A 26,722-nucleotide genomic window follows, 5' to 3' on the forward strand; every position below is an offset into this window, starting at 1 on the left:
GTTAAAGCGTTCGCCTGTCAAGCCGAAGCCCCGGTTTCGATTCCCGACATGGGTACAATGTGTGAAGCCCATTTCTCGTGTCCCCTGCCGTGATATTGCTGGAATATTGCTAAAAGCGGCGTAAAACCATACTCACTTACTCACTGTGAAACAGCTGTTGATAACTATATGATTTTGTCAATATCCCGACTTGGTCCGGTTGATCATGTTGATGGTCCGGTTTTTATGAGCGGAAGCGGAAGCCCTTCGGTTTATGTAAATGAGGAGGAAAATGGCGGGAATAAAAGACATCGAGACCAAACACGAGTGTTAGAGAGATTTATTCAACATTGTAAACGTGTCACAAAAGTACAGATTGACAGCTGTGTGATAGACGTTACATCACTCTTGAGTGTAATGACGTTGTTGAACAAAGGATGACGTAACATGATTTGGTAATTGTGGACAATTCACAACAGCACATGGTTAAAATATTCATTTTCCCATAACGCAGACCGCATCCTCCCTTATTTGTCCAGAGTGCTTCGAATCAAATTGCTGTAAGTTGCATTTGTTGAACGCTCCAGTGCAGCGCCATACTAACATATCGCGTATCGCCGCGATGTAACACATGCCGATACACACCTGTCACACAAACCGAGGGTGAACTACTTACTTTCAACATTTAACTTAAAACGTTAATGTCACTGGTACGATCAATATTAAAGCCAACTATCTACACCAACCATTGAGTTCAAATGCTAATGTAACACCAGTACCATCAAAACCAAAGCAAACTATTCATAGACATCACTGAATCAAATACCAACTTACAATCGCGAATTATCGTGAATGTTTGAAATAGGAATGACCACGCCTTGATTTACGGAGAACATAAATGAAAACATGTACTAGGCAAATTCGTCACCACTCGCCCCTTTCCATAATCTGCATGAATACTCATCCCCCTATTTATGAAGGTTATTTGCGAAAATACGACAAACCAATCAGAATGCACGTATGACTTCAAGCATTTTGGGCAAACAATCCGTCGGGAATAATTTTAGAACTTTACACATGTCTTGCATCTAAAATTTACCCTTGATACAGTAAAACGTGTTAAGTCAAACTGTATAAAAACTGTAAGTCCCAATGTCTTTTAATAAGCAACTAGAAAATATATGACTTGCAAGGAAATATGGAGTTGACAATGCTTTTAACTATGCCCGTTTACCCTTAGACGCAACCCAGTCGTAAAAATGACCACGAAAGGGGCACGAGTCACTATTCGTCTTGTAACGGAATAACATGAGTTGGTCACGAATATTGATAGGCCCAAGAAAAAAATCCATTCGTAACCACTCGTCTGTTTCCGTAACCTGCAAGAAGACTCGACCTCAATAAATCAATGATATGTGCTTAAACACGACAAAGCAGTCAGAATGCGCTTATGACGCCAAAGAACACCATCTGAACGAGAACGACCTGGACATGGCGGTAGCTTCCATACTTTAACACAGACTTACGGTAGTCGTAGCGCTAAGATCGCTTTGTATAGCGGGCCCCAGGAAAGTAAATCATTAAGGCGATCGTGATCCTTGGATTCAAAAGTACGCATGTCTTCAATTACAACAGCTTTGGGCTTAAACCAATGACTAGTAAGGCACATGTTATCTCAAGATGCAGTAACCACCAAATTCACATTTTGGACGGTTCTTGTGTGCTTGGGTTTTCTCTGACCTGGAATGCCTAATTTAAGCACACGCTGGCGTATAACTAATGATCGATGAAAACGGGCGAGGTTTACCAAAGAAATGACGTCATCGCATCGTGAAGACACTTCTCAAATACATTGGTCTTAAAAAAAACAACCCACGTCACCCAAATGTCCTTATGTCACTGCGTACCATGTAAATCTCATGACAACCTGTTCGCTCCATGCCAAATACTGACTTGTATTTAGCGTCCATATTTTTATTTGTAAGGAATATCCTAAAACCTGCATTGTAGAAGTCTCTCAGCAGCTCCAGACCTTTCAAGTACTTGTCTATGTCCGGCTCCGGATGACTGTTCAGCTTGACGTGAATCTCAAAACAAAACTGTTTCACATTTTTCAGAGCTCCACTTTTTAACATTTCAGGAAATGCCCACCATTCCGAATAGTCAATATCAATCTTCAGTAGATCGATCACAGCCTGAAAGATAACGGATACTGCTGAATAGAGAACAAAACAAGCTCATTTCGTTGCAATTAATGGTTGCGTCAGTTGGTGAAAAGTGATTCATATACAATAGGAAGATATATCAACTATTCGAGAAATCATTATCGTCAAAACATAATTATCCCGCAAACGATATGAATGCTTATTTCAGGAGAAAAACAGGGTCAGAATGCAGTGGACTGAGACTCTATATCCTTGATAGACAACGGTATAAGGATCTATACCGAAACGTCGCTTTTTATAGTATTAAAGAAGTTGTTATCCCTATAATTGTGTCTACCTTGTAATATAACTGTTTAATTTGTGACTAGAGTTAGTGTGAAGCTTTCACGCCAATGACGGAAAGAAGCTATTGGTAACACATGGCGAGGAGATATACTTTGATGTGCACTGACCATCCCCAAAGATCATCGTTCCATTGGAATGCTATCAGTTTTTAAATCCCTCTTGTAAAATAGTTGATTTGAATAACACTACATACATCTACATGTATTTCAAATATGTGATCATATGATTTCAAGAGTGGCTTAGCGGGAGAATAATGAACACACGGATAACAATTAAGGATTGCATTCATAAGCACCCCACTAGTGACAAAACATGGGGTATCCGAATTCTTTACACTTGAACAAAATAATGCCACGACACAGTAGCTGTCACAGATAAGTAGTCAACAGTATAAACATTTGCATCATCATTGATATCCAATGTTACGCATAATATTAAGGTTAAGTGAGAGAGTTTGGGTTTAACGCCGCTTTTAACAATATTCCAGTTATATCACGGCGTTACAGCTTAATTTTGGAAGAGAGTCTGAAGTGATGCAGTGACCTTGTCACCAGGAGGGACGTTTTAAATCGGTGATTGGAAATGTCTGCCATAGGATTTGTGAAAATTGTACTTCTGCATACGATAATAAATAAGACATATATTTCAAAGAACTAACGTCCTAATCGACAAGGGGCGGTCGGGTAGCCTAGTGGTTAAAACGTTCGCTCGTCACGCCGAAGACCCGGTTTCGATTCCCGACATGGGTACAATGTGTGAAGCCCATTTCTGGTGTCCCCCGCAGTAATATTGCTGGAATATTGCTAAAAACTTCTAATCGACCAAAGTAAGTTGATATATGTTTATATACGCAAATCCGGTCATATCATATTTGAGTTCGTTTGAAACCTGCACAATCCGGGTTTTGGTCCTGTATTAGGGCTAAGAATCACCTTCACATTGGTCTTTCTCTTATAGTTCTTCTTATCGTTAAGTTATCTGTGGTCACTGGTCATTACACTAACCATATGTCGCACATTGTGTCCAACTGTTTCCCATCTGTTTTTTTAAACCATAATTTGCTTTCCCAAAACATTAGTGAATACGTTTCCTGTTTCAACAAGTCATTGAAGTTGTAATAACTACAGTAAACTACGGTTAAAACGAATTCAAAGGTACCACTAATTTTAGTTCGTAATAACCGTAGTTCGGTATAAGCATATTTACAGCATATATACAACGAATTGTCGGGACTAAAAAATAAGTTCGTTAATTTGTAAGTTCGTTATAAGCGTGTTCGTTATAAGCGTAGTTTACTGTATAGCTCTTACTTCTGTGTGGCTATTTTCTTTCAAAATGGAGGAGAAGGTCAGCATACGCCAACCCATAGAGTTCGTGGTATCAGATGTATTTAGGCCTGTCCGATGGAAATGAATGTTGCTCTTCCTGTCATGATCTGGCACTTTTGACATGCTGAAACAACACATTTACAAGACAATATACATTCATAATGTTAAATATGAGACAAAGTTTCGTTTGTAATATCAAAAATATAACACAACAGATACATTGTTGAATATTGTATTCTAAATGATGTTATCTGTCATAATTGTTCATATGACATTGTTTTCGTGGATCTAGAAATCACACATTAAATTATTATTATCATTTTTGTTAATAAGGGAATAAATCAAAATCCATTCTGGGCACACACGCCTAATGTCGATTGCATTAAGTATATGACATTGTTGACGAAGTACACGATTAACGTGGGATTTAGTGACGTCATATTAGGTGTGACGTCACACTCGCGTATTAAGGTCGTGATAAAACTGTTAGTTCCTTGACAGGTATATCCCTATTGACTAGGGCTGCAACGATACACGAAGGTCACGATACGATACGCATCTCGATATTCTGGTCACGATACGATACGTATCTCGATACGCAATGATAAAAAAAACAATACTTAAAGCATGTAAAAAGGCAGGGCGGGACAACTTAGGAATGGCCAGGAGTCCGAACTTGACCACACAGAAGGAAGCGAGCTACAAAAACATGTTTTATATCATTGGAAAGCTCTCGAGGAGACGAATCCAAATAATGTGTGTCCCAGTGTGTTCACGTGTTCATAAGCTCAAAAATTGGCTCAGAAAATGCATTACTGCAGAAATTTCTGGCCGAATTTTTTTTTTCTGCAGAAATTTCTGGCAGTATTTTTTTTTTCTACAGAAATTTCTTGCCGAATTTTTTTTTTTCTACAGAAATTTCTGGCCGAATTTTTTTCTGCAGTAATATTTAGCAGAATTATTTTAATTCAGGAGAAATAAGATTCAATCATTGGATAGTTTAACCTGGAGTTGCTTCAAATGACCTTTTTCCTCAAAACAAACATTTTTAGTTCACATGATTACAATCTTTGGAAAGTTTAAATTGAATTCAGCAATTGAAGATATCTATCTTGGTATTATATTTACCAAATTTATCAAGAAAAGTTGACGTCACTCGAATTAAACAATGGAACAACATGTTGGCCTCATACCTTTGTATACTAGACAGATGCAAATCATTGAACCTTGAGCTTACCCTATAATTATCTAAATTATTATGAGAATTTCAGTGACCATCTTCAATGGCCTTTTGACGACTTTGGAGTGTACAACATTAAAGGTGAATGTGATTCTCAGAAATTTCTGGCAGTATTTTTTTTTCTACAGAAATTTCTGGCAGAATTATTTTTTTCTACAGAAATTTCTGGCAGAATTTTTTTCTGCAGTAATTTCAACCATCAATCTTTGGAAAGTTTAAATTGAATTCAGCAATTGAAGATATTTATCTTGGTATTATATTTACCAAATTTATCAAGAAAAGTTGACGTCACTCGAATTAAACAATGGAACAACATGTTGGCCTCATACCTTTGTATACTAGACAGATGCAAATCATTGAACCTTGAGCTTACCCTATAATTATCTAAATTATTATGAGAATTTCAGTGACCATCTTCAATGGCCTTTTGACGACTTTGAAGTGTACAACATTAAAGGTGAATGTGATTCTCAAAAAATAAATTTCATAATTATTCCATGGGGCCAACCAAATATATAATCCCCAGTTGGAATTCAAAGAAACAACCTACATGTGATATACGGTACTCTGAAAGTAGGTTAACTTCAGACATGGAAAAAAATAGAACACAACCAAGATTTTACAATATAACTGCATATATTGTTTCATAAATTTAATTGTGCACATCTCATCTTATATATGTATATATATATATACAATTCTAAATACACAGCTTTACTAAGAAACAAAAACATACAAAGTACAAAACTCCTGCAATGCAATCCTCGGCAATATCTCAGCCACATAGCTTAGACAAAAAATATGTTCATTTCAGCAAAACTTGCGGCTCCTTCTTTATTGTTCTGATACTGACGCTTGTCTTCGGTGCTTTGTCAGAGTGATCTGAAAGTAAAGAAAAAAAATGTAAAGAATATGAGAACATAATTAAAATCACAGTGCATCTATACAATAAAAGCAAAAATAGTAACCTCATGAAGTTGGGTTGTTTCTCTGCCCACATTAGACATATTCTAAGTAACGCTGACTAACCCTAATATTACACATCACAATACATATTTCAAAAGAAATGCAATATTTATTGAAATTACCTTTGATTGTTTTTGCAGTTTTTCATTGTTCTTCTCTATTGCCTCTTGAACTTTAGTTGGGAGGGTTGTCGCTTCCCTTGGGGCAGGCATGAAGGGCTTGAAGTCTGATAGCTTGGTGGTGGGTGTCCGGATGTCCCCAATCTTGAAGGAGGGCATCGCGGGTTGTTGCAGGCTTCTGTCTAAGTTCCCTTGCAAATACACTAAACGGTTGATCCACATCTTCATGCGTGTTCCCCACCATGAGAAAGAAAGTTTCACCTGAAAATAGTATTTACATCAGTATTATCACTATGAAAACAAATCAAATTGTACAAAACTTGTTTATTTTTACAGAATACTGATTTGAGTATTGAGAATATTGAGAGAAAAATCAATCTTGTGCATTTAAAAAGTTTCAACATTGTGTGCAGATTCTTTTAAACTTAGGATGAGCAACTGGACATGAAATACTTGCTTCAAAACAATTCTAATGTGGTTTAAAACAATTTACATAAATTATAAAAATATTAACCACATGTGACTTCAGCATTTACTTTGAATTGTATAGTATAGCCTCAAGGAATAAATATGCTATACATGATATTGTATGTGGAGTCATATACCAATAATTTCATTGATAACTATCTTCATGATAGCACTAAAAGTGATACCTTGGATTGCAGCGTCCACTTTTGACTGGCCGACAAAGTCTTGCAGCTTTACTGGTCCTGGAAATGTCAAATAAATATTTGAACAATACATAAATTGCAACTTTAATGTAATTGGATAGTCATACAAACATAACAATTGCCAATTTCCATTCTCAAATATCCACAATTCCTCCAAAATTAGACAAGCCTACCAGACAAACATTGAATTTATTCAACAGGCCCGTACCAAGCATTTAGCTAAGACAAAGATAAATTTCTATCCTTCTAAACGTGTGTTACAAATATAATGTACAAACAAATTTTTGGACATACATGGCACGATCCCATTACAAAACAAATCCCATTACATCCTTTACTAATAATACTGGACAAACTACAATAACGTAACCCATATATGTGCACTGTGGATACTAAGCTCCACTGGTTTCGAAATAAGAATCTACATAACTCCCTACCAATAGGATATGTAGACAGTAATATATGTTTTGGTTTGGTTTGTTGTTTACTGCCGCATTCAGCAATATTCCACCTATATGACAGCGGTCTGTAATTAATCGAATCTGGACCAGACATTTCAGAGATTCATATCATGAGCATCAATGCAAGTCAGCGAGCCTGACCACGCGATACTGTTAGTCTCCTAAGACAAGCATAGAATTCACTGGAAACTGGAAAGGAGGCAACAATGCAGTTTACCGGGCGCAGCCCGAGCTCTACCATCCGCTCAATTACCGCGCTATAGTACCACGCTGTCTCGTTATACCGTTACCGTGCCTCACGCTCTGGTGACTCTCGCTTCACGATCCAACACCCGTTTTCGGTCTTGGGGAAACTTACACGTCTTTACAATCAAACACCCGTTCTCGGTCTTAGGGAAACTTACACATCTTTACGATCAAACACCCGTTCTAGGTTAGAAATCTTTTTTTCATGTAAAGATACAAGGCATATTCCATCGTTCCAGATCTTCCAGAATGAACTTAAGTAGTTTTAGTAAAGCAGTTATTAAATGAACAGCATTTATGAGTGGGTATAAGACAGATTCTATAAATTTTGGTCTTCATGGCATACATTTGGCGCACTTTTTCAGATCCAATTAGCGCTGTTGGGGCTCGAACGCGCTTCGCCCACTCACCGGCTCTGCTAATTAATGCGTTAATTAGCCGACGCTCTACCACTGGACCACAGGCGCTATCACATGTAATCAGTGCTCGTTTAACAGGTCATTAGAATCGCCATTGACATGCATGTGTAATTCAGTAAACAATGAATTGCGCATGCGTGTGACGTCACGGCCCGCTCTCCCATTCATCTTTTCTTGAAACCACACCCGCAATTGTTTATGTCAACATGACCGACCAATAGGATTAACTGAATAAACGCTTGAAAAAGTAAGAATTTATGGCTAACCCTTGCCCAAAGCCAGCTAACCCTAATGACCGAAAAACGGGTGTTGGATCGTAAAGATGTGTAAGTTTCCCTAAGACCGAGAACGGGTGTTTGATTGTAAAGATGTGTAAGTTTCCCCAAGACCGAAAACGGGTGTTGGATCGTGAAGCGAGAGTCACAAGAGCGTGAGGCACGGTAACGGTATAACGAGACAGCGTGGCACTATAGCGCGGTAATTGAGCGGATGGTAGACCTCGGGCTGCGCCCGGTAAACTGCATTGTTGCCCAGAAATTCGAGAAGAAAATTCGCGAAATTCGATATCGACATGTCCTCTCAAAACGAAGAAAGGGTTCTATCACTAGGTCCACGCGAGAGTATGTCTCGTAAACTTGCCTAGCCCTACGCCTACTGTTAGCACCACCGAGTAGACCGAGCCACCCACCAACTCGCACCCTAATTAAGTCATGGCCCTGTGGGCAACGAGGGCAACACTTACCTGGTATACTACGTATGTAACACCAATATAATGCCACGCGAAGCCATATATATATAAAGGCTACACAATCCGCGTATGTTCGCAGAGCCCTGGCTCTTCCGCTCTTCCTTTCCTAGCTCATGTTGACATTTTGATAAAAAAAAAACATGCACCGTGCTTTGATTCCGAAACGAAATTTAAATTGGCAACACAGTCGGTGGTGGTAAAAAAAACCAGCGCAACGAAGCCGATTGAGTACCTCACCCCTACATTCGCCGTACCAGTTTATTTTCGCGTTCGTAGCTAAACTCTACCTAATAGTGCCGATGCAATAAATGAACTATAGTTAACGACATTGCACATAAGCATTACTTACCAATTTCAGTGTTTTTCCTTTTGGGCAGATTTCTTGAAGAAAGATGTCTGCCTTGACTGTTGATGACGTTGGTAAGATCTGTAATAGGGTAGCAACATGTTCAGTGAATATGTTCATAAAGAAACCATGATCCAAACAGAAGGCAAAGGTTCTTCAAGATATATACAGTGTTTGGTGTACAAAAATAGAATAAAATGCCTTACCCATGTCAACGTTGTTGAAGCAGAGCTGGTGAACCCTCCTCAAGGCATCCAGAGCTTCTCACTGCGACCAGAACTTGGGTTTTCGATGTGATTTACCGACTTGTTGAATAGTTATCGTTTGATCGTCTGACAGAACGTTCTCGACGATTTAACGATATTTAACGATACCTGATTAGGGTTAAATCTATATATACCATTTTTATGGTCGGGCGTCCACGGCTGATTGGTATATCAAATCAAACACAAGGGTGTATATCATGCCCCTGAGTGTTCACGCATCACTGGGTGGTCACGTAATAAGGTGTGGCACCAGCATCTCGGGTTACAATTTGATATTAATTCAAGTACTCCACTGATAATGTACATAGGTAGTTAACTTAATTACATTCAGTTTTGTCCGACAAGGAGCGAGTTTACTTTTTTTTAGACACAGACTTTGTAACAGGCTCTTCCCCTGGAAACACATATATTGTAAATAAATATTTTGCCATTTCCATCAACCTTATCACGTGATGTTCTATAACTGTTGTCTTGTACACTATCCATAGTGTAAGTCAGCTGGCTCGAGGAATTTTCATATAGTATTATCATTAAACAACATACCCTATGCAACAGTTATGTTGCTACCCAGACAAAACTATTTTTTATATTCTATGTTAAATGTAAACGATCAGTTTTTATTATAAATACAAAACCACCTTTTAAGCGGTAATACCTATCACGCATTAAACAACATATATGAACAACCATGTGATTATAAAGACTCACGTTGGTTCCTCCGTGCAACTTCATGCCTGACTTACATTCATATTGTTCTTTCACCACACTTACGCTTCTCCAAATTTAGAAAGAAGCTGTGTACACAGCGTTCTTGCAAGTTACAATAACGCGTCCGGTTTGGCGGCAACTTCAAAGAGTGGACATATGGTTGCTCCTTCAGGTAGCTATAATTACCCTCTCTATAATGCAATATCGTATTATCCATTTGTAATGAATGATAGTAACACTAAATCGGATTGGATTCAGTTAAATCTACATTTCTCAAGGTCTCTAACATCGAGATTTGAAATATCTTTCATGTAAATACCTTTGTCACGTGACTTATATATTCGTGTATATTCAGAATCTTACCTACGCACAATGTCTTTGCACAATGGCACAAGCAACGTGGTCTCTTTCTGTAAAACATAGCACTCTTTATTTCAGCCACAGCAAAGATCCCGAACCACGTGCAGTCAGCAGAGTTACAGCGTCTGGTTACCGTCTTGCAGTTACGATACATGTAAGACGTCAAAATATTTATTGTTTTATTTCTGGAAACGCCGACCCTAGAACGTGGAATTTTGGTAACACGGTTATTTCATATAACAACAACCAAATAACAACCCGTACTCCAAACAGTGAATGTTTGGCTCTGCTGCCATGCGAAACGCGTTTTGTAAGAGTCTAATTTTAGTGTATTTATTTCTACCACTTTTGATAAAAAAAATACGCAAAAGGAGATATCTCCATCCCCTATGGTGTTATTGCGACTTGTATACTGTCTACATGTACATTGGGCAACTTATTGTAGCTGTATGGCGACACTTGTAGTGTAGCTATGTTACCATGAATTTGCCTGTGGTGATCAGTGAAAGTGAAAACACGGAAAATTACAAAATACCAATCCATGCAGTATTTTGATAATTTACATGCGAGTTTTCTATTATTTATAACGTTAGAAATATTTAGATATAAATAACTTTATAGACCCAATGTTTATTAATATAACAAATTGTTGTATTAATGTTTTCCTAAAATAAACATATATATCATCTTCTCTTATTGCCCCATCAAAGCTGGTGCTGAGACAATTTAGAATACCCAAACGACGCTTATTTTTACGTGCCGTGCCGCCAGACTTCCTGCCAACTTGGCAATTAAATATCCTCGGGTATTGTCACTGCATACGGTGATACATTGTCTCGCGCACGTGGTCGGTTGGTATTGTCTATCAGCGCCACGATCACGTGATCGTTTTGTTAATTACTCTGTGTTACGGTCTCGCCGATCCTAAACTTTCAAAGCCTTCAATAAAATTTATGAGATCATTATCTTATCTTTATTCCGACTGAATCCACCTTCAGACGCCCCCTCACACACACTCCCAATGCAAATTCACTGAGGCTTGACCGTTACCAATTAACAGCAGCTGTCAATTAAACAGTTCGCATCTAAGTAGTATGTTATCGAATATATTGATAACCTTAAGCGTGCTACTTGGGGGGGGGGGGGGGGTTGTGGGGGGGGGGGGGGGGGGGGGGTTGTAAAAGGAGGGTGTTGGTTGTTCACAGGGACACTCGACAATCACAAAAAGTATACGGGTATTTCAATAATTGTATGATATATTTAGTACTTGGGCAGCCCCAATCTAAAAACAACAATAAAATCCTAACTCTCACCGACTCTTTTAGTGGACTGAAAGCCCTCCAAAACAAAAATACCAAAAAACGACCTAAATTAATAAACCAAATACTTAAAAGCTCCGACGACCTAAAAAAAGCAGGCAAACAAATAACCTTCTTGTGGATCCCCGCCCACGTAGGAATTTACGGCAACGAAAGCGCCGATAAAGCAGCTACATTATCTCTCAAAATACCAGTAATAAGCCTAAACCTACCCATCTCAAAATCAGAAATTAAAAGTGTAAACAATCAAAAAATAACCAAAAAATGGCATAATCAATATCAAAACTCAAATAGCCAAATCAAAAAAAGTGCTCAGAAAACCACTAGCCAAACCTGAAATCCTACACCTCTCTAAAAAAATTGACAGATTTATTACAAAACTCGAAACAGGACACACGAACCTAAATAACCACCTAAAAAAACTTAAAAGACACATCACAGGCAACTGCCCCCACTGCAAACAACCCGAAACCACGGAACACGCACTCATCCACTGCACCCACTACCAAACACACAGAACCACACTACAAACCACCCTCAATCTAAATAAGGTTCCTACTCTAGATGAAATACTAAACCCTCAAAATAAACTAGAAAACTTCAAGGCCCTAGGCGTATTCCTAATCAAAACAGACCTAATTAAGCGCATCTAAAAACTAATTAATCTACCAATCCAAAATCCAATAAACATACAAACACCCACCTCACCCGGCTCCCTTAGTCCCTCCTCCACCCACCTCGGCATTTATTCCAAATTTAAAAATTCCAGAAACTTCAATATAAGCAACCCCTAAAAGCCCCCTCTTGGGTTGCACACATCACTTTCACCCTTTTCGGAATACAATAAATGGTCCGGCCAGGCCCGTATGCGAAATACGCTACAGTCGGAAAGCGCACGTTAAATCTCCTATATCAGTCAGTCAGACCCCAGTGTTTCATATCATTTTCCCACCAAACTAAAAAAGAATACCCCCCAACTGGATATGTCAAGCGAACTAATTTTCGTTTCGTCTGTCGATTCATATTTTGGAAATTCAAGGGGAACCACTCCGGCTTATGCAGCACACACATTTGGGAAGGTTGCTTCAATAATAATAATACTTCTTACCATGGTTTCACAGTCGTTCGGAACTTTTTTAAGATCTGACACCAGATTATGCTGTCCGAAAATTTATCTATTTTTTTTAGTGGAGACAGGCCTATCGGAAATTCGAACTTGAACAGCAACGCCAAAACCACATTCCGCCGCAGTGACCAGCTGCTGATGACATAGACTAGGCTAGCTTTACACTAAGTCTTGTACCAGGCTGGCCCCTCTGGATAGTAGGTCTGGTCTCTCCTTTGTCCTTGGACCCCCTTTCCGATCATAAGGGTTGAGTACCCCTTGCCAATGAAACACGTGTTAACCATCCTTTTACTTTAGAGCACCCATTTACGACACATGGGGTTAGTTTTGAGTTCGGTTATGGTTTAGAAGTCTCTTGATATAAACATATTTATTTCCATAAAGTGGAGGGATTGGCAAACAAGCAAATTTTGCTTATCTGAATGCCTCTCCCAAACATGATACATAAGTCTCTTTTAACGAATTAATCCAATTTAATTTTCGCAGTATACTCATCCTTATATAATTTCAGCTTCATGACAGTGTGAACATTGAGTGCCCCCTACACAAGTATGCAGTCACTGACAACTGATGGAGTGACCTATACAAAACGGAAGATGCAGACGACTAGTACAAGCACGCACGCACACACACACTCACACGCACGCACGCACATGCTATATAAGTGCAATTATCTTGGACGCGACATTCAACCCAATTTCAACTCACCTCACTTATCTTACTTTGTTCATGTGCCTAAAGCTTGTGGAATGTGTTAATTACTGAAATGAAAAGCATTTTAATGTTTTTTTTCATATCTTTTCAGAATATGTGCACATAGCTTTCAATGACCAGACGAAAAAAAGAATTCATTTCAAGTATGTTGAGAAGAAAACGTAAGTAAAGCACACTATTTACATTCATAATACATTTTATTCCGCAGGCTCTATTGTAAAGTTAAACTCTAGCTGCGTATAGGCTGCCATTATCCATTATATTAGACAATATGGATCCACTCATCTATACATCTATTTTCTTTTGTGACAGGACCCATCTCTGAAAAAATCACCTCACCCAAGAAAATACGACTCATTCATGAGAATGAAAGTGCAAAGTCTCCCAAGAAATTGTCTTGTAATATAGCATGTGAATAAACAATTTTTTGAAATATCTCACGAAATTAGTTTTATTTTATTGCTTGTAATCATGTGAACTAAAAATGTTTGTTTTGAAGAGAAGGTCATTTGAAGCAACTCCAGGTTAAACTATCCAATGATTGAATCTTATTTCTCCTGAATTAAAATAATTCTGCTAAATATTACTGCAGAAAAAAATTCGGCCAGAAATTTCTGTAGAAAAAAAAAAATTCGGCCAGAAATTTCTGTAGAAAAAAAAAATACTGCCAGAAATTTCTGCAGAAAAAAAAAATTCGGCCAGAAATTTCTGCAGTAATGCATTTTCAGAGCCAATTTTTGAGCTTATGAACACGTGAACACACTGGGACACACATTATTTGGATTCGTCTCCTCGAGAGCTTTCCAGTGATATAAAACATGTTTTTGTAGCTCGCTTCCTTCTGTGTGGTCAAGTTCGGACTCCCGGCCATTCCTAAGTTGTCCCGCCCTGCCTTTAAAGATTGAACCTTTCATGATTTTGGAACAGTCAAAATTATTTTTTATAATAACAAGACTACTGAAGTTGTTCAACTCTCCTTCAAAACAATTCAAAGTTCAAACACCAGAAAATAATTAATGTACTCCACCAGTGATACAACTTCAAAGAATTTTGATGCAATGGTCGAAGAAATTGTATCTGAAATTATTGTTTTATCAGGAATAATTTATTCCAATATCGTGTTACCTTAGTTGCAGCTTTTACTATATAATTATATATTTATAATTATAAGAACCACAAGTGTAGCATTTTGGTACTGATGATTGCTGTTGCAGGATGTTTTTACGTATGGAACAATATATTAGTCAAATTGCCACAAATATGACTTTTAACGAGTCAAAGTATGACATTTTTAATATATGTATCCATTCTCGGGCAACTATAGTTCGTTCAATGCGTCAAAAGCGGTAATCTGACCGTGGTTGCTGTATCTCTTCACACACGATTTCACATAACTTAATGAAAACAATATTAAATGAAATTTTGAATAAAATTAATCAAATATATTACAAACACAAGTCCAGATATACAGTGAACACGTTTTAATAACAAGATAGAATAATAATGGTATTGAATTGCGTACTTCAGTTCGGATTTGCTGACTGGTATTTTCGGTGTTATGTGCTTGCGGTGATCAGCTGATAATGTTTTATGAGATGGGGAAAACCATCTGTCGGTGTAAAACCTGAGCTTATTAAAAATGTAAGTACGTTTTGGGAGCCATGCGTTAGCGCGCGCTATAACCAAGTTAGCGGTTTATTGAAAGGCACAATACCGAGGAAACGCTGTACTTGAGATTTGCGTTTCGTATCGTGGCGTATCGATAAATGGGCCCACGTTTATCGTATTGCGTATCGTGGGTCAAGTATCGCGATGCATCGGAATATCGGTGTATCGTTTCACCCTTACTATGGACGACGCAGCTTATTATCTACTGTCAAGAAGCAGCCATTCCTTTCGTCAATTCAGTTTCGCTCATATATATTTTTCCCATAGTGGTCGTAAAGTCAAGTTATTTTTTAAATTTAATGATTCGTAAAGCTGATTGACCAGTGGAAGTAATATCACGTTGCTGCATTGATTACGAATTGATCACGTTATATATATCATCAGAACAACATTGATTACAGCTGCTTTTATAGTTTTATAATCCTACATTTTTCTTTCACATGTTCTTTCTGAAAATGATGATAATTACTTTATTCACTTCAGGCAAAAAAGAAAATATACACTCATGTTCGATGGTGGCTAAAGGGAACCATACAAGAAATGGTTATTCGATTGCAATATGTTTGATACTGGTATGGTAGTTATGTTTTGGTCCTCTGTTTCGGTAAGTGTTGTCTGCCTTGTAACGTTTTGATAACGTTTGTAATTTGTGGGTCAAATCCAGTTTTTAAGTGTATACTTTCATTTGCCCAGAAGTTTAGAATAACACTCACGGATGTTGAGTTTGATCTCGTGTCTGAATGTTGAAAGTCCTTCGCCAAAGGGATTTACACTAAATGAATAATCAGTAGCTCGTTGGCAGTCTATGATCAATAGCCACAATTCGTATTGTGAAATATTTTACAAAATGTTCTATTGACCCTCACTCTTTCATGTTTCTTTGAGACCCACACAACCGATACTGTCAAATTAATAATCCGTCCAATAAATAACCTTCAAAACAATCATTTCTGTGTGCAATCATGGACTGGGTATGGAAATAACTTTGCTGAGCATGTTTGCCTAAAAATAGATACTACCTCGTGAATGTGCAGCGATCTTTACATTTACCTGGGCCCATTTCCGAATGTTGCACTACAGTCGATATGTGTAGCACTACGATCGCACGATCGGTTTGTGTAACGGGTCCCAGTCAAGTAAGTCTAAGGATCATAGGTCTTTGATTCGGCTGCTCTTAAGATGGTCCACCAGTACCGGACAAAACATGTTTTGTGTGTTTGTTTGTTGTTTAACGTCGCACTCAGAAAACGTAAATAATCGAGTCTGGCCAGTCAATACAGTGACTGACATTATGAGCATCGGTCTACGCGGTCCACCCGATCCCGTTTGTCGCCTCTTACGGCAAACATGGGTTGCAGAAGGCCTAGTCTCTACCGGATCTTAACGGATCTTTACAAAACATGTAGAATAAACATGAAACTTATAATAACAGTTATCTCCTATTTTTTTAACCAGCGGTTCGCAAAGATCGTATATGAACAAGGAGAACTTCATAGATTAAGAATTTAAATCGGCGAGTGCGGTATATTTTCATGTTGACAAAAACAAAACAAAAAAAGGATAGATATAAGCGTCCCTTAAAGAACAATGCCAATACCTGGGATCATATGAGTGGACCTGGCAGCCGTATGTTGCAGCCACTGCGTCGTCGAAACTCCAGTCGTAGTTGATCCTGAAGTATGTATGGTACGACAAATTGAACTAATAAGTGAGTGAGTAAGTTGGGTTTAACGTCGCTTTGAACAATACTCCGGTGAAATCACGGCGTGTCAGCTTAATGTGGGAGGAAAGCCCGAAGTGATGCAGGTCACAGACGTTTACCACTTCGGTGAAACCCACGAGCACGGGTATGGTGCTGACAAACCTAGAAATACAATCGGGGCAAATCGGGAATCGAACCAACGATCACAAGTTTCTGGCGTGCCAAAGGGACGCTACACTGCAAAGCGAACCGCGGCGCCTAACACGACTTGGCCACCCCTGCCCCCTCAACTGAAGGAGACATTTGTCACATGTAGTGATTTATGAATTCGTTCGACGAGTAATCAAAGTGGTAACCACTCATGTGACATGGACAGAATATCTTGGGACAATGTGGTTAGACTTGATCCAATGTATCAATGTACCCTGGGATTAAAAAAGGGCATTCGGATTGAGGAGCGAGCTCTCAAAGCCACCCTGTCCTAGCCCTACGTACATTGCATTATTATACATATGATACATTGCTGATAGTGTCAGAATATTGTTGTTTATTCAATTAAATTGATTATAGTTTAGCAAGATATCGATGCCAATGAATTACTGATATAACTATTCATCAATTGATTGCCACCGGACAATTTCGCTGAATGTAATGCCAGTATCTGGAAAGACTCGACCAGACCTACCCAAAGGAGTAAATATTGCAGGGTGTCTTGATTTCGTAGGGAGGGTCTTCACAAACGTTCCAGCCACCGTCGCCGACGTTGCCACGCCTGGCCACCTTCTTGCATGACATCTGAACGCTGTTCACATAGCTGAAACCACACACATTAAACTCTTTACTGTTGTTTAAACCTTAACTAAATGTCAAGTGAAATCCTTTCAGCCCGACAACTCTTTCCCTGGGAACATCTTCACTTCTACTCAGGATCTTGATCGGTACCCAAAATCCGTTAATCCGGATACGTGTTAATTAGGAAAAGTTCACTGTAAACGGTGATGTCCGGATTAACGTAGTGTCACTGTAGTCGGGCAGGATTGCAGCATTAAAGGGATAACGGGACAGACTGTTTGGGGGTTGCCTTTTATAGACAGACTTCTTCATCATTACCCATTTGAATGCGGGAAATCATATATATAGAAAAGCATTGAGTGCTTGGATCAAATGATCAAAATGCAGGTATTGAATATAGCATCCGTGGTTTAGTGGTAGAGCGTCCGCCCGGAGAGCGGAAGGTACGGGGTTCGATCCTCGGCCGCGTCACTCCAAAAGATGTCAGCTTATTTGATCATAGTTTAAGAAACTGTCAGTACTCGTACACTTTGAGCCTACAGGGACATTGCGAGCACGGGTTCACACTTGTTAAAGTGAGCATTGACATCGAACGGTGATATTGTTTATGAACGCATCAATCAGAGATAGTCGACCTCGCAAAACGGTCACAGGGAACTAGACTCAGGCAAATTGGCAGTCCCAACAGTCCTTCAAACACCACCTTGTCTGTCAACTTTTTAAAACTTTAAAATGTAAATTAATCCCTTAATTACCTAGAGGCCGTGTGTGCGTATCACATAGGACATCAGATACATGTATACAGCTAGACTGAAAACGGACTACATACCCTGGAATGTTGTCGTTCCTTCACCATATGATCATTGGAAGTTTGTGACAGTGAGTGAGTGAGTTTGGTTTAACGCCGCGTTGTACAGTATTTCAGTTATATCACTGCTTGTCACCTCCATGGGAAAGGAAAGTGATGCAAGTCTTAGACGTTTCGCGTTTATGAAACCCACGAGCAAACATATGGCGTTGACAAACAGACACATGATCAGGGCGAACCGGGATTTGAACGCATGATCAAAGATGTTTGGATTGCCCAAGGGACGCAACTCTGCAGAGCGAATTGCGGCAGTTTAGACGACTGGGCGGAATTGTGATAAGGTGAGCTGCGACAGCTGTCCTACCGTAAACCTTGCAAAAGTTCAATAACCCATTGCCACAAAACATGATCTAACAAAGCTCATTCGATATTTCAGCATAACACAAAACGTATGTTAATTTGGGAAGAAAAACCCAATGTGATGCCACATGTACCATGGTCCGTGGCCACGTACACACAAGATTCTCCTTGTGAAGAACGCTCGACTATTTCATACATGTACAAGCTGCTGTTGTCGGTGATGCTTATATACAGCTAGATAAGATGTAAGCTCTTACCTTGGGTCAACATGAAGTGTTTATATATGATTTAAGTAAAATAAATAGATGTTTGGTTGAAGTATGTTTGTCCTTCCGCGAAATGGTCAAACATTCTCGCTGCACCTGTATTTCTATGACTTCCTGGTAATCAACATTTACTCCTATGGTTACCATTTGTTCTTACTTGTGGTATATCTGTGACAGCTGTTCTCTGTTCAACGTCTTCAACACCTCCAACGTGGGCATGGGTTGGCCCCCCGGTAAGGGATTCTATAATATGAAAAAAAAGATGGCGAAAAGAGCGGACTACATGTTTATTATTCAATTATCAATAGAATAGGGATCAGTGATTTTCATCAGCGTGCAAGAGATGCCAATCATAAACACACACGCCAATGAGCAACGTGTGTGTGTGTGTGTGTGTGTGTGTGTTTGTGGGGGACCACCCGATCCAGTTAGTCGCCTCTCTTACGACCTAGTCTAACCCGGATCTTCAAGAGTGATTTTTAGTTTGATTGATACTATCATGGCTGAAATACTTACAGCTATCACTGGTGCGATCCTTGCTGAATCATCAGACTTCCTTGCGTTATATTCCTGATATGTCAATTTGAAGGTTACAAACATTATAAACGTCCCCAGCAACACAAAGACGAGGAAGGGAAACCCAAGACTCTTCCTCGGCATCGTGTAGGTTTAGTTTCCAAGTAAGGTCCACTCTATTCAAGTAAGGTCAACTCTATCCAAGTAAGTTCCACTCTATCCAATTAAAGTCCACTCTATCCAAGTAAGGTCCACTCTATCCAAGTAAAGTCCACTCTATCCAATTAAAGTCCACTCTATCCAAGTAAGGTCCACTCTATCCAAGTAAAGTCCACTCTATCCAAGTAAGGTCCGCTCTATCCAAGTAAGGTCCACTCTATCCAAGTGATATCCACTCTATCCAAGTAAGGTCCACTCTATCCAAGTAAGGTCCACTCTATCCAAGTAAGGTTCACTCTATCCAAATAAGGTCCACTCTATCCAATTAAAGTCCACTCTATCCAAGTAAGGTCCACTCTATCCAAGTAAAGTCCACTCTATCCAAGTAAGGTCCACTCTATCCAAGTAAGGTCCACTCTATCCAAGTGATATCCACTCTATCCAAGTAAGGTTCACTCTGTCCAAGTAAAGTCCACTCTATCCAATTAAAGTCCACTCTATCCAAGTAAGGTCCACTCTATCCAAGTAAAGTCCACTCTATCCAAGTAAGGTCCGCTCTATCCAAGTAAGGTCCACTCTATCCAAGTGATATCCACTCTATCCAAGTAAGGTCCACTCTATCCAAGTAAGGTCCACTCTATCCAAGTAAGGTTCACTCTATCCAAATAAGGTCCACTCTATCCAATTAAAGTCCACTCTATCCAAGTAAGGTCCACTCTATCCAAGTAAAGTCCACTCTATCCAAGTAAGGTCCACTCTATCCAAGTAAGGTCCACTCTATCCAAGTGATATCCACTCTATCCAAGTAAGGTTCACTCTGTCCAAGTAAAGTCCACTCTATCCAAGTAAGGTCCACTCTATCCAAGTGATGACCACTCCATCCAAGTAAGGTCCACTCTATCCAAGTAAGGTCCACTCACTGCAGCACGAAACGTGGATCTGTGATACATCCAAGCTATAATTATTTTCAAACATTAAAACAATTCACGACAGACCATTATAAAAAAAGTAATGTTATTGTTTTTTGGTTAATGGGAATTTGGGGTAAGTGGTTGAGGTATATTCTGGCATTTGGTGCCTTGGGTGGGATTTGCATCGTGACTAGTATTAAAACATGTCGTTGTTTACTTATCAAATGACATATATGCTTCCAATATTTACTAAATAATGATAGTATTTACCCGAAGGACTGTTTACAGCCGCGTTCGACCCAACTCACGTATGGTGTACTAATGTTTACTAGATATACTTACCAGAAAGTTCGTATGATTGTCTTTTACGGCACCAAGCACAGGACCTTCAAGTAAGAAGCTGACAAATACGAATTGCCTTCCCTTAGAACGACGCCTGTCACAAATGCAGAGTACGACAGAGTATATTAAATTGGTTATTGTGGTTACCAGATCGGTCGACAACCAGACAAAGGTTTTGAAATAAATGTATATTTCAACCGAAGTGACAGCTGCGCTAAACATGGTAGATAGATGAAGGGATATAGTGGCCTGGGATCAAATACAGCCACATGAGACACAGTAAGTGCATTGCTATGCAAACAAACGTACATACATCAACGTCATTAACAGATAACCTAAGTACTTGTACTTCACTTCATGGGTAAAATTAGGTGACTTGGGTGGAGTTCTGCATTATTATATTATGTATGATTTTTGCATTATTATAAATAGATCTCACTGGGTGGCTGAACATGTTATGACTGTTTAATATATTATGAGAGTCCTCTCTGGATGCTCATTTATACATGTAATGCTCTGTTGTACATTTTCATCGTCTATGTGTTTTGTATGGAATAATGATGGTGCCCACTGGATGGCTGAACATTTGATGACTGTGTAATATGTTATTATTATTAATTGAAGAGTCCTCTCGTGATGTTCATTTATACATGTAATGCTCTGTTGTACATTTTCATCGTCTATGTGTTTTGTATGGAATAATGATGGTGCCCACTGGATGGCTGAACATTTTTATGACTGTGTAATATGTTATTATTATTAATTAAAGAGTCCTCTCGTGATGTTCATTTATACATGTAATAGCTCTGTTGTACATTTTCATCGTCTATGTGTTTTGTATGGAACAATGATGGTGCCCACTGGATGGCTGAACATTTTATGACTGTGTAATATGTTATTATTATTAATTGAAGAGTCCTCTCGTGATGTTCATTTATACATGTAATGCTCTGTTGTACATTTTCATCTTCTGTGTGTTTTGTATGGAATAATGTTGGTGCCCACTGGATGGCTGAACATTTTTATGACTGTGTAATATGTTATTATTATTATTAATTGAAGAGTCCTCTCGTGATGTTCATTTATACATGTAATGCTCTGTTGTACATTTTCATCGTCTATGTGTTTTGTATGGAATAATGATGGTGCCCACTGGATGGCTGAACATTTTATGACTGTGTAATATGTTATTATTATTAATTGAAGAGTCCTCTCGTGATGTTCATTTATACATGTAATGCTCTGTTGTACATTTTCATCGTCTATGTGTTTTGTATGGAATTATGATGGTGCCCACTGGATGGCTGAACATTTTTATGACTGTGTAATATGTTATTATTATTATTAATTGAAGAGTCCTCTCGTGATGTTCATTTATACATGTAATGCTCTGTTGTACATTTTCATCGTCTATGTGTTTTGTATGAAATAATGTTGGTGCCCACTGGATGGCTGAACATTTTTATGACTGTGTAATATGTTATTATTATTATTAATTGAAGAGTCCTCTCGTGATGTTCATTTATACATGTAATGCTCTGTTGTACATTTTCATCGTCTATGTGTTTTGTATGGAATAATGATGGTGCCCACTGGATGGCTGAGCATTTTATGACTGTGTAATATGTTATTATTATTAATTGAAGAGTCCTCTCGTGATGTTCATTTATACATGTAATGCTCTGTTGTACATTTTCATCGTCTATGTGTTTTGTATGGAATAATGATGGTGCCCACTGGATGGCTGAACATTTTTATGACTGTGTAATATGTTATTATTATTAATTGAAGAGTCCTCTCGTGATGTTCATTTATACATGTAATGCTCTGTTCTACATTTTCATCGTCTATGTGTTTTGTATGGAATAATGATGGTGCCCACTGGATGGCTGAACATTTTTATGACTGTGTAATATGTTATTATTATTAATTGAAGAGTCCTCTCGTGATGTTCATTTATACATGTAATAGCTCTGTTGTACATTTTCATCGTCTATGTGTTTTGTATGGAACAATGATGGTGCCCACTGGATGGCTGAACATTTTATGACTGTGTAATATGTTATTATTATTAATTGAAGAGTCCTCTCGTGATGTTCATTTATACATGTAATGCTCTGTTGTACATTTTCATCGTCTATGTGTTTTGTATGGAATAATGATGGTGCCCACTGGATGGCTGAACATTTTTATGACTGTGTAATATGTTATTATTATTAATTGAAGAGTCCTCTCGTGATGTTCATTTATACATGTAATGCTCTGTTGTACATTTTCATCTTCTGTGTGCTTTGTATGGAACAATGATGATGCTCACTGGATGGCTGAACAGTGCATGGCTGCTTCATTTCAATGCTATATTGCAATGAATGTTCCGTATAATTCGTATGACTGAGAAAACATTTTGTGTGTCTCATAAGCCCGTATTTTAACACATGTGTCAAATGAAATAAAATTGTAGTGTGTGACACACTAATAAGTTTCTTCTTCTTCATATTTAGACGGCCTTATCTATAGTCAAATAATGTTCTTGACACTTTGAATTTTGAATTCTTCAACAAACACTTCTCAGCCTGGACTTGTTGAACTATGCATTGTCAAGCTCAGTTGCAGGTCACAATATGTATAAATAGTTACAACTGTGGCAGAATGGAGGTACAAAACCAAGGTTGTAGATCCAACTTTTAATAATATTGATATGTCTAGAACATTATTTAATGCGTGCATTCGTCTACATGTAGATTATCCCTTCGTGCAACACGAGACGAAATAACATAAATGCATTGAGGTCTTTAAGGAAATTATTAGTTGAGCGAATATACCATTGTAGACACTATTTATCCCTTCAACACCCACCCGACAGAGTGGTACCCAATCCATGTTCGCCGTTGCTGGCTTGTGTGTTACGTAGTTTGTTCTAATACTACAACGAGATTTGTCATGTGTTTAAAGAAAGTTGGGACAGAAAACAGGAGGACTAATACGTTGCGAATACCATTTTACGTTTACGTCAGTAGTAATCTATAGCTACTTATCTCACAACAAAAGGCAATACGTATAACAATAAACAGTATTATAACTGTGGGTTAACAGGAACAGTTAAATACGTTGACATTGTTAACAGTAAAACCTCGTTAGCCTGAACTTTACAAATTCGACATATCGTTTAAAGCGATGTAACATTACGGACCGGGCATTGTAGTATGATCTCGGCACTCTTTTAACTCGAAATAAGGATAACTCGAAAAATACTCACACACAATAAAAACGCATAGTCAACTTCAACTCTCCTGACAAAATGTCACTGTGAAATATTGTCACTGTGTTTGTAAATAATGTCACTGTGTTCGTGAATAACATAGTTTTGTTTGATTATCTCTTGCCTAAATACACAGAACAACATGCCGACGCGACGTTAAATTTTAACGCACCCACCCACAGAACAACTTAATTTGATTTTTGTGGCCAGGATGTCAAATATTGAGAGAAAATATGAACATGCTTTTCCAATGTGTTTCAGTGTGCTTTCAATGAAGTGTAACTGGAGGTCATTTGCGATTTTTCAAATGAGACATGAAAGAACTGTGATCAGAAATATCAGCTGACTGTTGTTATAACAGGTGTAACCCTAAACTGTATTAGAAGTATGAGACCGAGCATTGGTATTCGTATGAGAGTCCTCGGTATACTTCCAGTCTAAAAAAACGCAATATAGACGTATAAAGTTTGTTCGTTGTTTAACGCCACACTCAGCAATATTCCAGCTGTGTGGCGTGTAAATTATCGTTTCGAGACCAGACAATGACACGCAATCTACCGAGACCGACCACCCGATTCATTTGGGTGCTCCTTACGGTGAGGTTAAATGGGGTTTAACGTCGCGTCCAAGATTATTGCGCTTACAAACTACAACGCAAAAGTTTGTTATGGTGTTCTACAGTAAAATTGCGAATAATCTGCGGATAAGTTGCAAATAATTGCGAACAATTCGCGAATAATTTGCGGATATCTGCCGATGTCTGCGAAAACTATTTTATAGCTTTATGGCACTAATTAGGAGTTTTATGAGATTGTCACGTCGTCAACGCGTGGCGGGTCATGGCAATAGTCTTCGTACATACAATGTATACTTTGAAAATACAATCCGTATTGAAAGAGTGTGTATGAAATTTCTGAAAAATTGCAGCTGGTCTTTATTACTCAACACCGAATTTTATAGCCAATGGTGATTTGGGGAAAAAACACTGTGTATTAAAATGTATAAACGCATTACCATATTTGGGCATGAAATTGCAACATATAAGGACATACCCAAATTAATAGATATTTATACCAGTCCCTAAGTAAGCTAAGAATGGCCCAAAATGGCCAAATGTGTACAAATTAAGAAAATGTTCTCATCTAAGAAAGCAAAAAAGTTAAGTGATATTTCTAATCTTTTTAATGTGCTGTTTACGCATGCTGCCATTGAAACATATTGCCCATCCAGTACATGTCATCTTGCTTGTATTACTTAATAAATGTATATATGTTTGTTCTTGTACCTCTGTTAGTGGGTTTTCCAGTAATAAATTGATTATTGAATAACTTGAAACGGGTGATCAGCATCAGCAAAATTATTGTTTTAATTTTTGAGGCGAGAAATGTATTGCGTTATAAGAGGTTTCATAGACGACATATTAGTCTACATTCAGCCTTGAAAACCCAAATCAATCCCCTTGGCTTGGCTTTCTGTGAAATTACGTTTGGCATTTTGCCTGGTGTCACTACAGATGTTACGCAATTAATATATACTCTTAAAAAAAAACTGTCAAAATGTAATATAATGCGACAGTTTCAAAATAGGACACAGAAACCATAATTAAAACACTGTTTGAAGATCAATGTACACAATGTTCAAAACATTAATTGTGTCACCTAGACAGACACACGTACACGATACAGTAAATGTCACAGGGGTACAGAAAATGTCAGTATCGGTTGTGCCCACCACGTGCATCAATCACCGCTTGACACCGACGACCCATAGATGCAATCAAGTTGTCAATAACACGCTGTTGAATGTGCTGCCATTCATGCTGAAGTGCCTCAAGAAGCGCCGGAAGTGTTTGGGACGGTGGATTCCTTCTGCGAACGCGTCGATCCAACTCGTCCCACAGATGCTCAATCGGGGACAAATCTGGTGACCGGGCTGGCCAAGGTAATGTCTGGATGTTGTTGTGCTGAAAGAAGTCCTGACAAACGCGTGCAATATGCGGTCGAGCGTTGTCCTGCTGGAACTGTCCGCCATGAACGTTGACGTGAGGAAGAACGTAAGGCTGTAGGGTCAAGTCTCTGTAACGCACACCTGTCAATGCACCTACCACCGTGATGAATTCCGGCCCTTACCATGACACTCCCGCCGCCAAATGGGACAACCTTCTGCACACATTTGGGGGCGTAACGTTCACCCCGACGTCTGTAGACACGTGGGCGCCCATCAGCTAGTGTGAGTAGGAAACGGGACTCGTCAGTAAACAGTACATTTCTCCACCTTGCACGTGCCCATCTAACCCTCTGTTGGCACCAAAGCAGACGGTCCGCCAGATGACGTGGGGTCAATACATGACGTCGAACAGGTCTTCGTGCAAAAAGTCCAGCCTCCCTCAGTCTGTTGCGTACCGTTTGATCTG

General features: G+C 38.7%; 2 protein-coding genes and 1 long non-coding RNA gene across 7 annotated transcripts; 1 reads left to right on the top strand and 2 right to left on the bottom strand.

Moving 5' to 3' along the window:
• Positions 1-302: 302 nt before the first annotated feature.
• Positions 303-21,177, bottom strand: LOC124140793 (probable methyltransferase-like protein 24). Of its 3 annotated transcripts, none has more exons than XM_046508575.2 (7): positions 21,051-21,177; positions 19,639-20,716; positions 19,280-19,365; positions 17,582-17,710; positions 16,792-16,866; positions 3,800-3,941; positions 303-2,174 (listed from the first exon to the last, which is right to left on the bottom strand). In XM_046508575.2, exons 2-7 carry the CDS (start codon positions 19,780-19,782, stop codon positions 1,857-1,859), a joined length of 894 nt encoding a protein of 297 aa, XP_046364531.2. In that variant the 5' UTR covers positions 19,783-20,716; positions 21,051-21,177; the 3' UTR covers positions 303-1,856. The 3 variants fall into 3 exon arrangements, with proteins under 3 accessions (XP_046364531.2, XP_046364526.2, XP_046364538.2); XM_046508570.2 differs by having other exon boundaries at positions 19,639-20,736; XM_046508582.2 differs by lacking the exon at positions 16,792-16,866 and having other exon boundaries at positions 19,639-20,736.
• LOC124125189 lies at positions 5,887-9,877 on the bottom strand. Of its 2 annotated transcripts, XM_048400163.1 has the most exons (5): positions 9,240-9,877; positions 9,037-9,114; positions 6,796-6,852; positions 6,146-6,403; positions 5,887-5,939 (listed from the first exon to the last, which is right to left on the bottom strand). In XM_048400163.1, the coding sequence occupies exons 1-4, from the start codon at positions 9,241-9,243 to the stop codon at positions 6,198-6,200; spliced, it is 345 nt and encodes a 114-aa protein (XP_048256120.1). In that variant the 5' UTR covers positions 9,244-9,877; the 3' UTR covers positions 5,887-5,939; positions 6,146-6,197. The 2 variants fall into 2 exon arrangements, 1 of the variants encoding a protein (XP_048256120.1); XR_007222319.1 differs by lacking the exons at positions 9,037-9,114; positions 9,240-9,877 and adding an exon at positions 8,682-8,819.
• Positions 10,009-13,961, top strand: LOC125382103. Of its 2 annotated transcripts, XR_007222321.1 has the most exons (4): positions 10,009-10,179; positions 10,446-10,521; positions 13,618-13,687; positions 13,839-13,961. It is a non-coding gene; the product is annotated as an uncharacterized LOC125382103 (long non-coding RNA). The 2 variants fall into 2 exon arrangements; XR_007222320.1 differs by lacking the exon at positions 10,009-10,179 and having other exon boundaries at positions 10,333-10,521.
• Positions 21,178-26,722: the final 5,545 nt, after the last annotated feature.

This window comes from Haliotis rufescens, unplaced genomic scaffold (assembly GCF_023055435.1).
Source record: "Haliotis rufescens isolate VD_foot unplaced genomic scaffold, xgHalRufe1.0.p SCAF_2, whole genome shotgun sequence".
Lineage (NCBI taxonomy): Eukaryota > Metazoa > Mollusca > Gastropoda > Lepetellida > Haliotidae > Haliotis > Haliotis rufescens.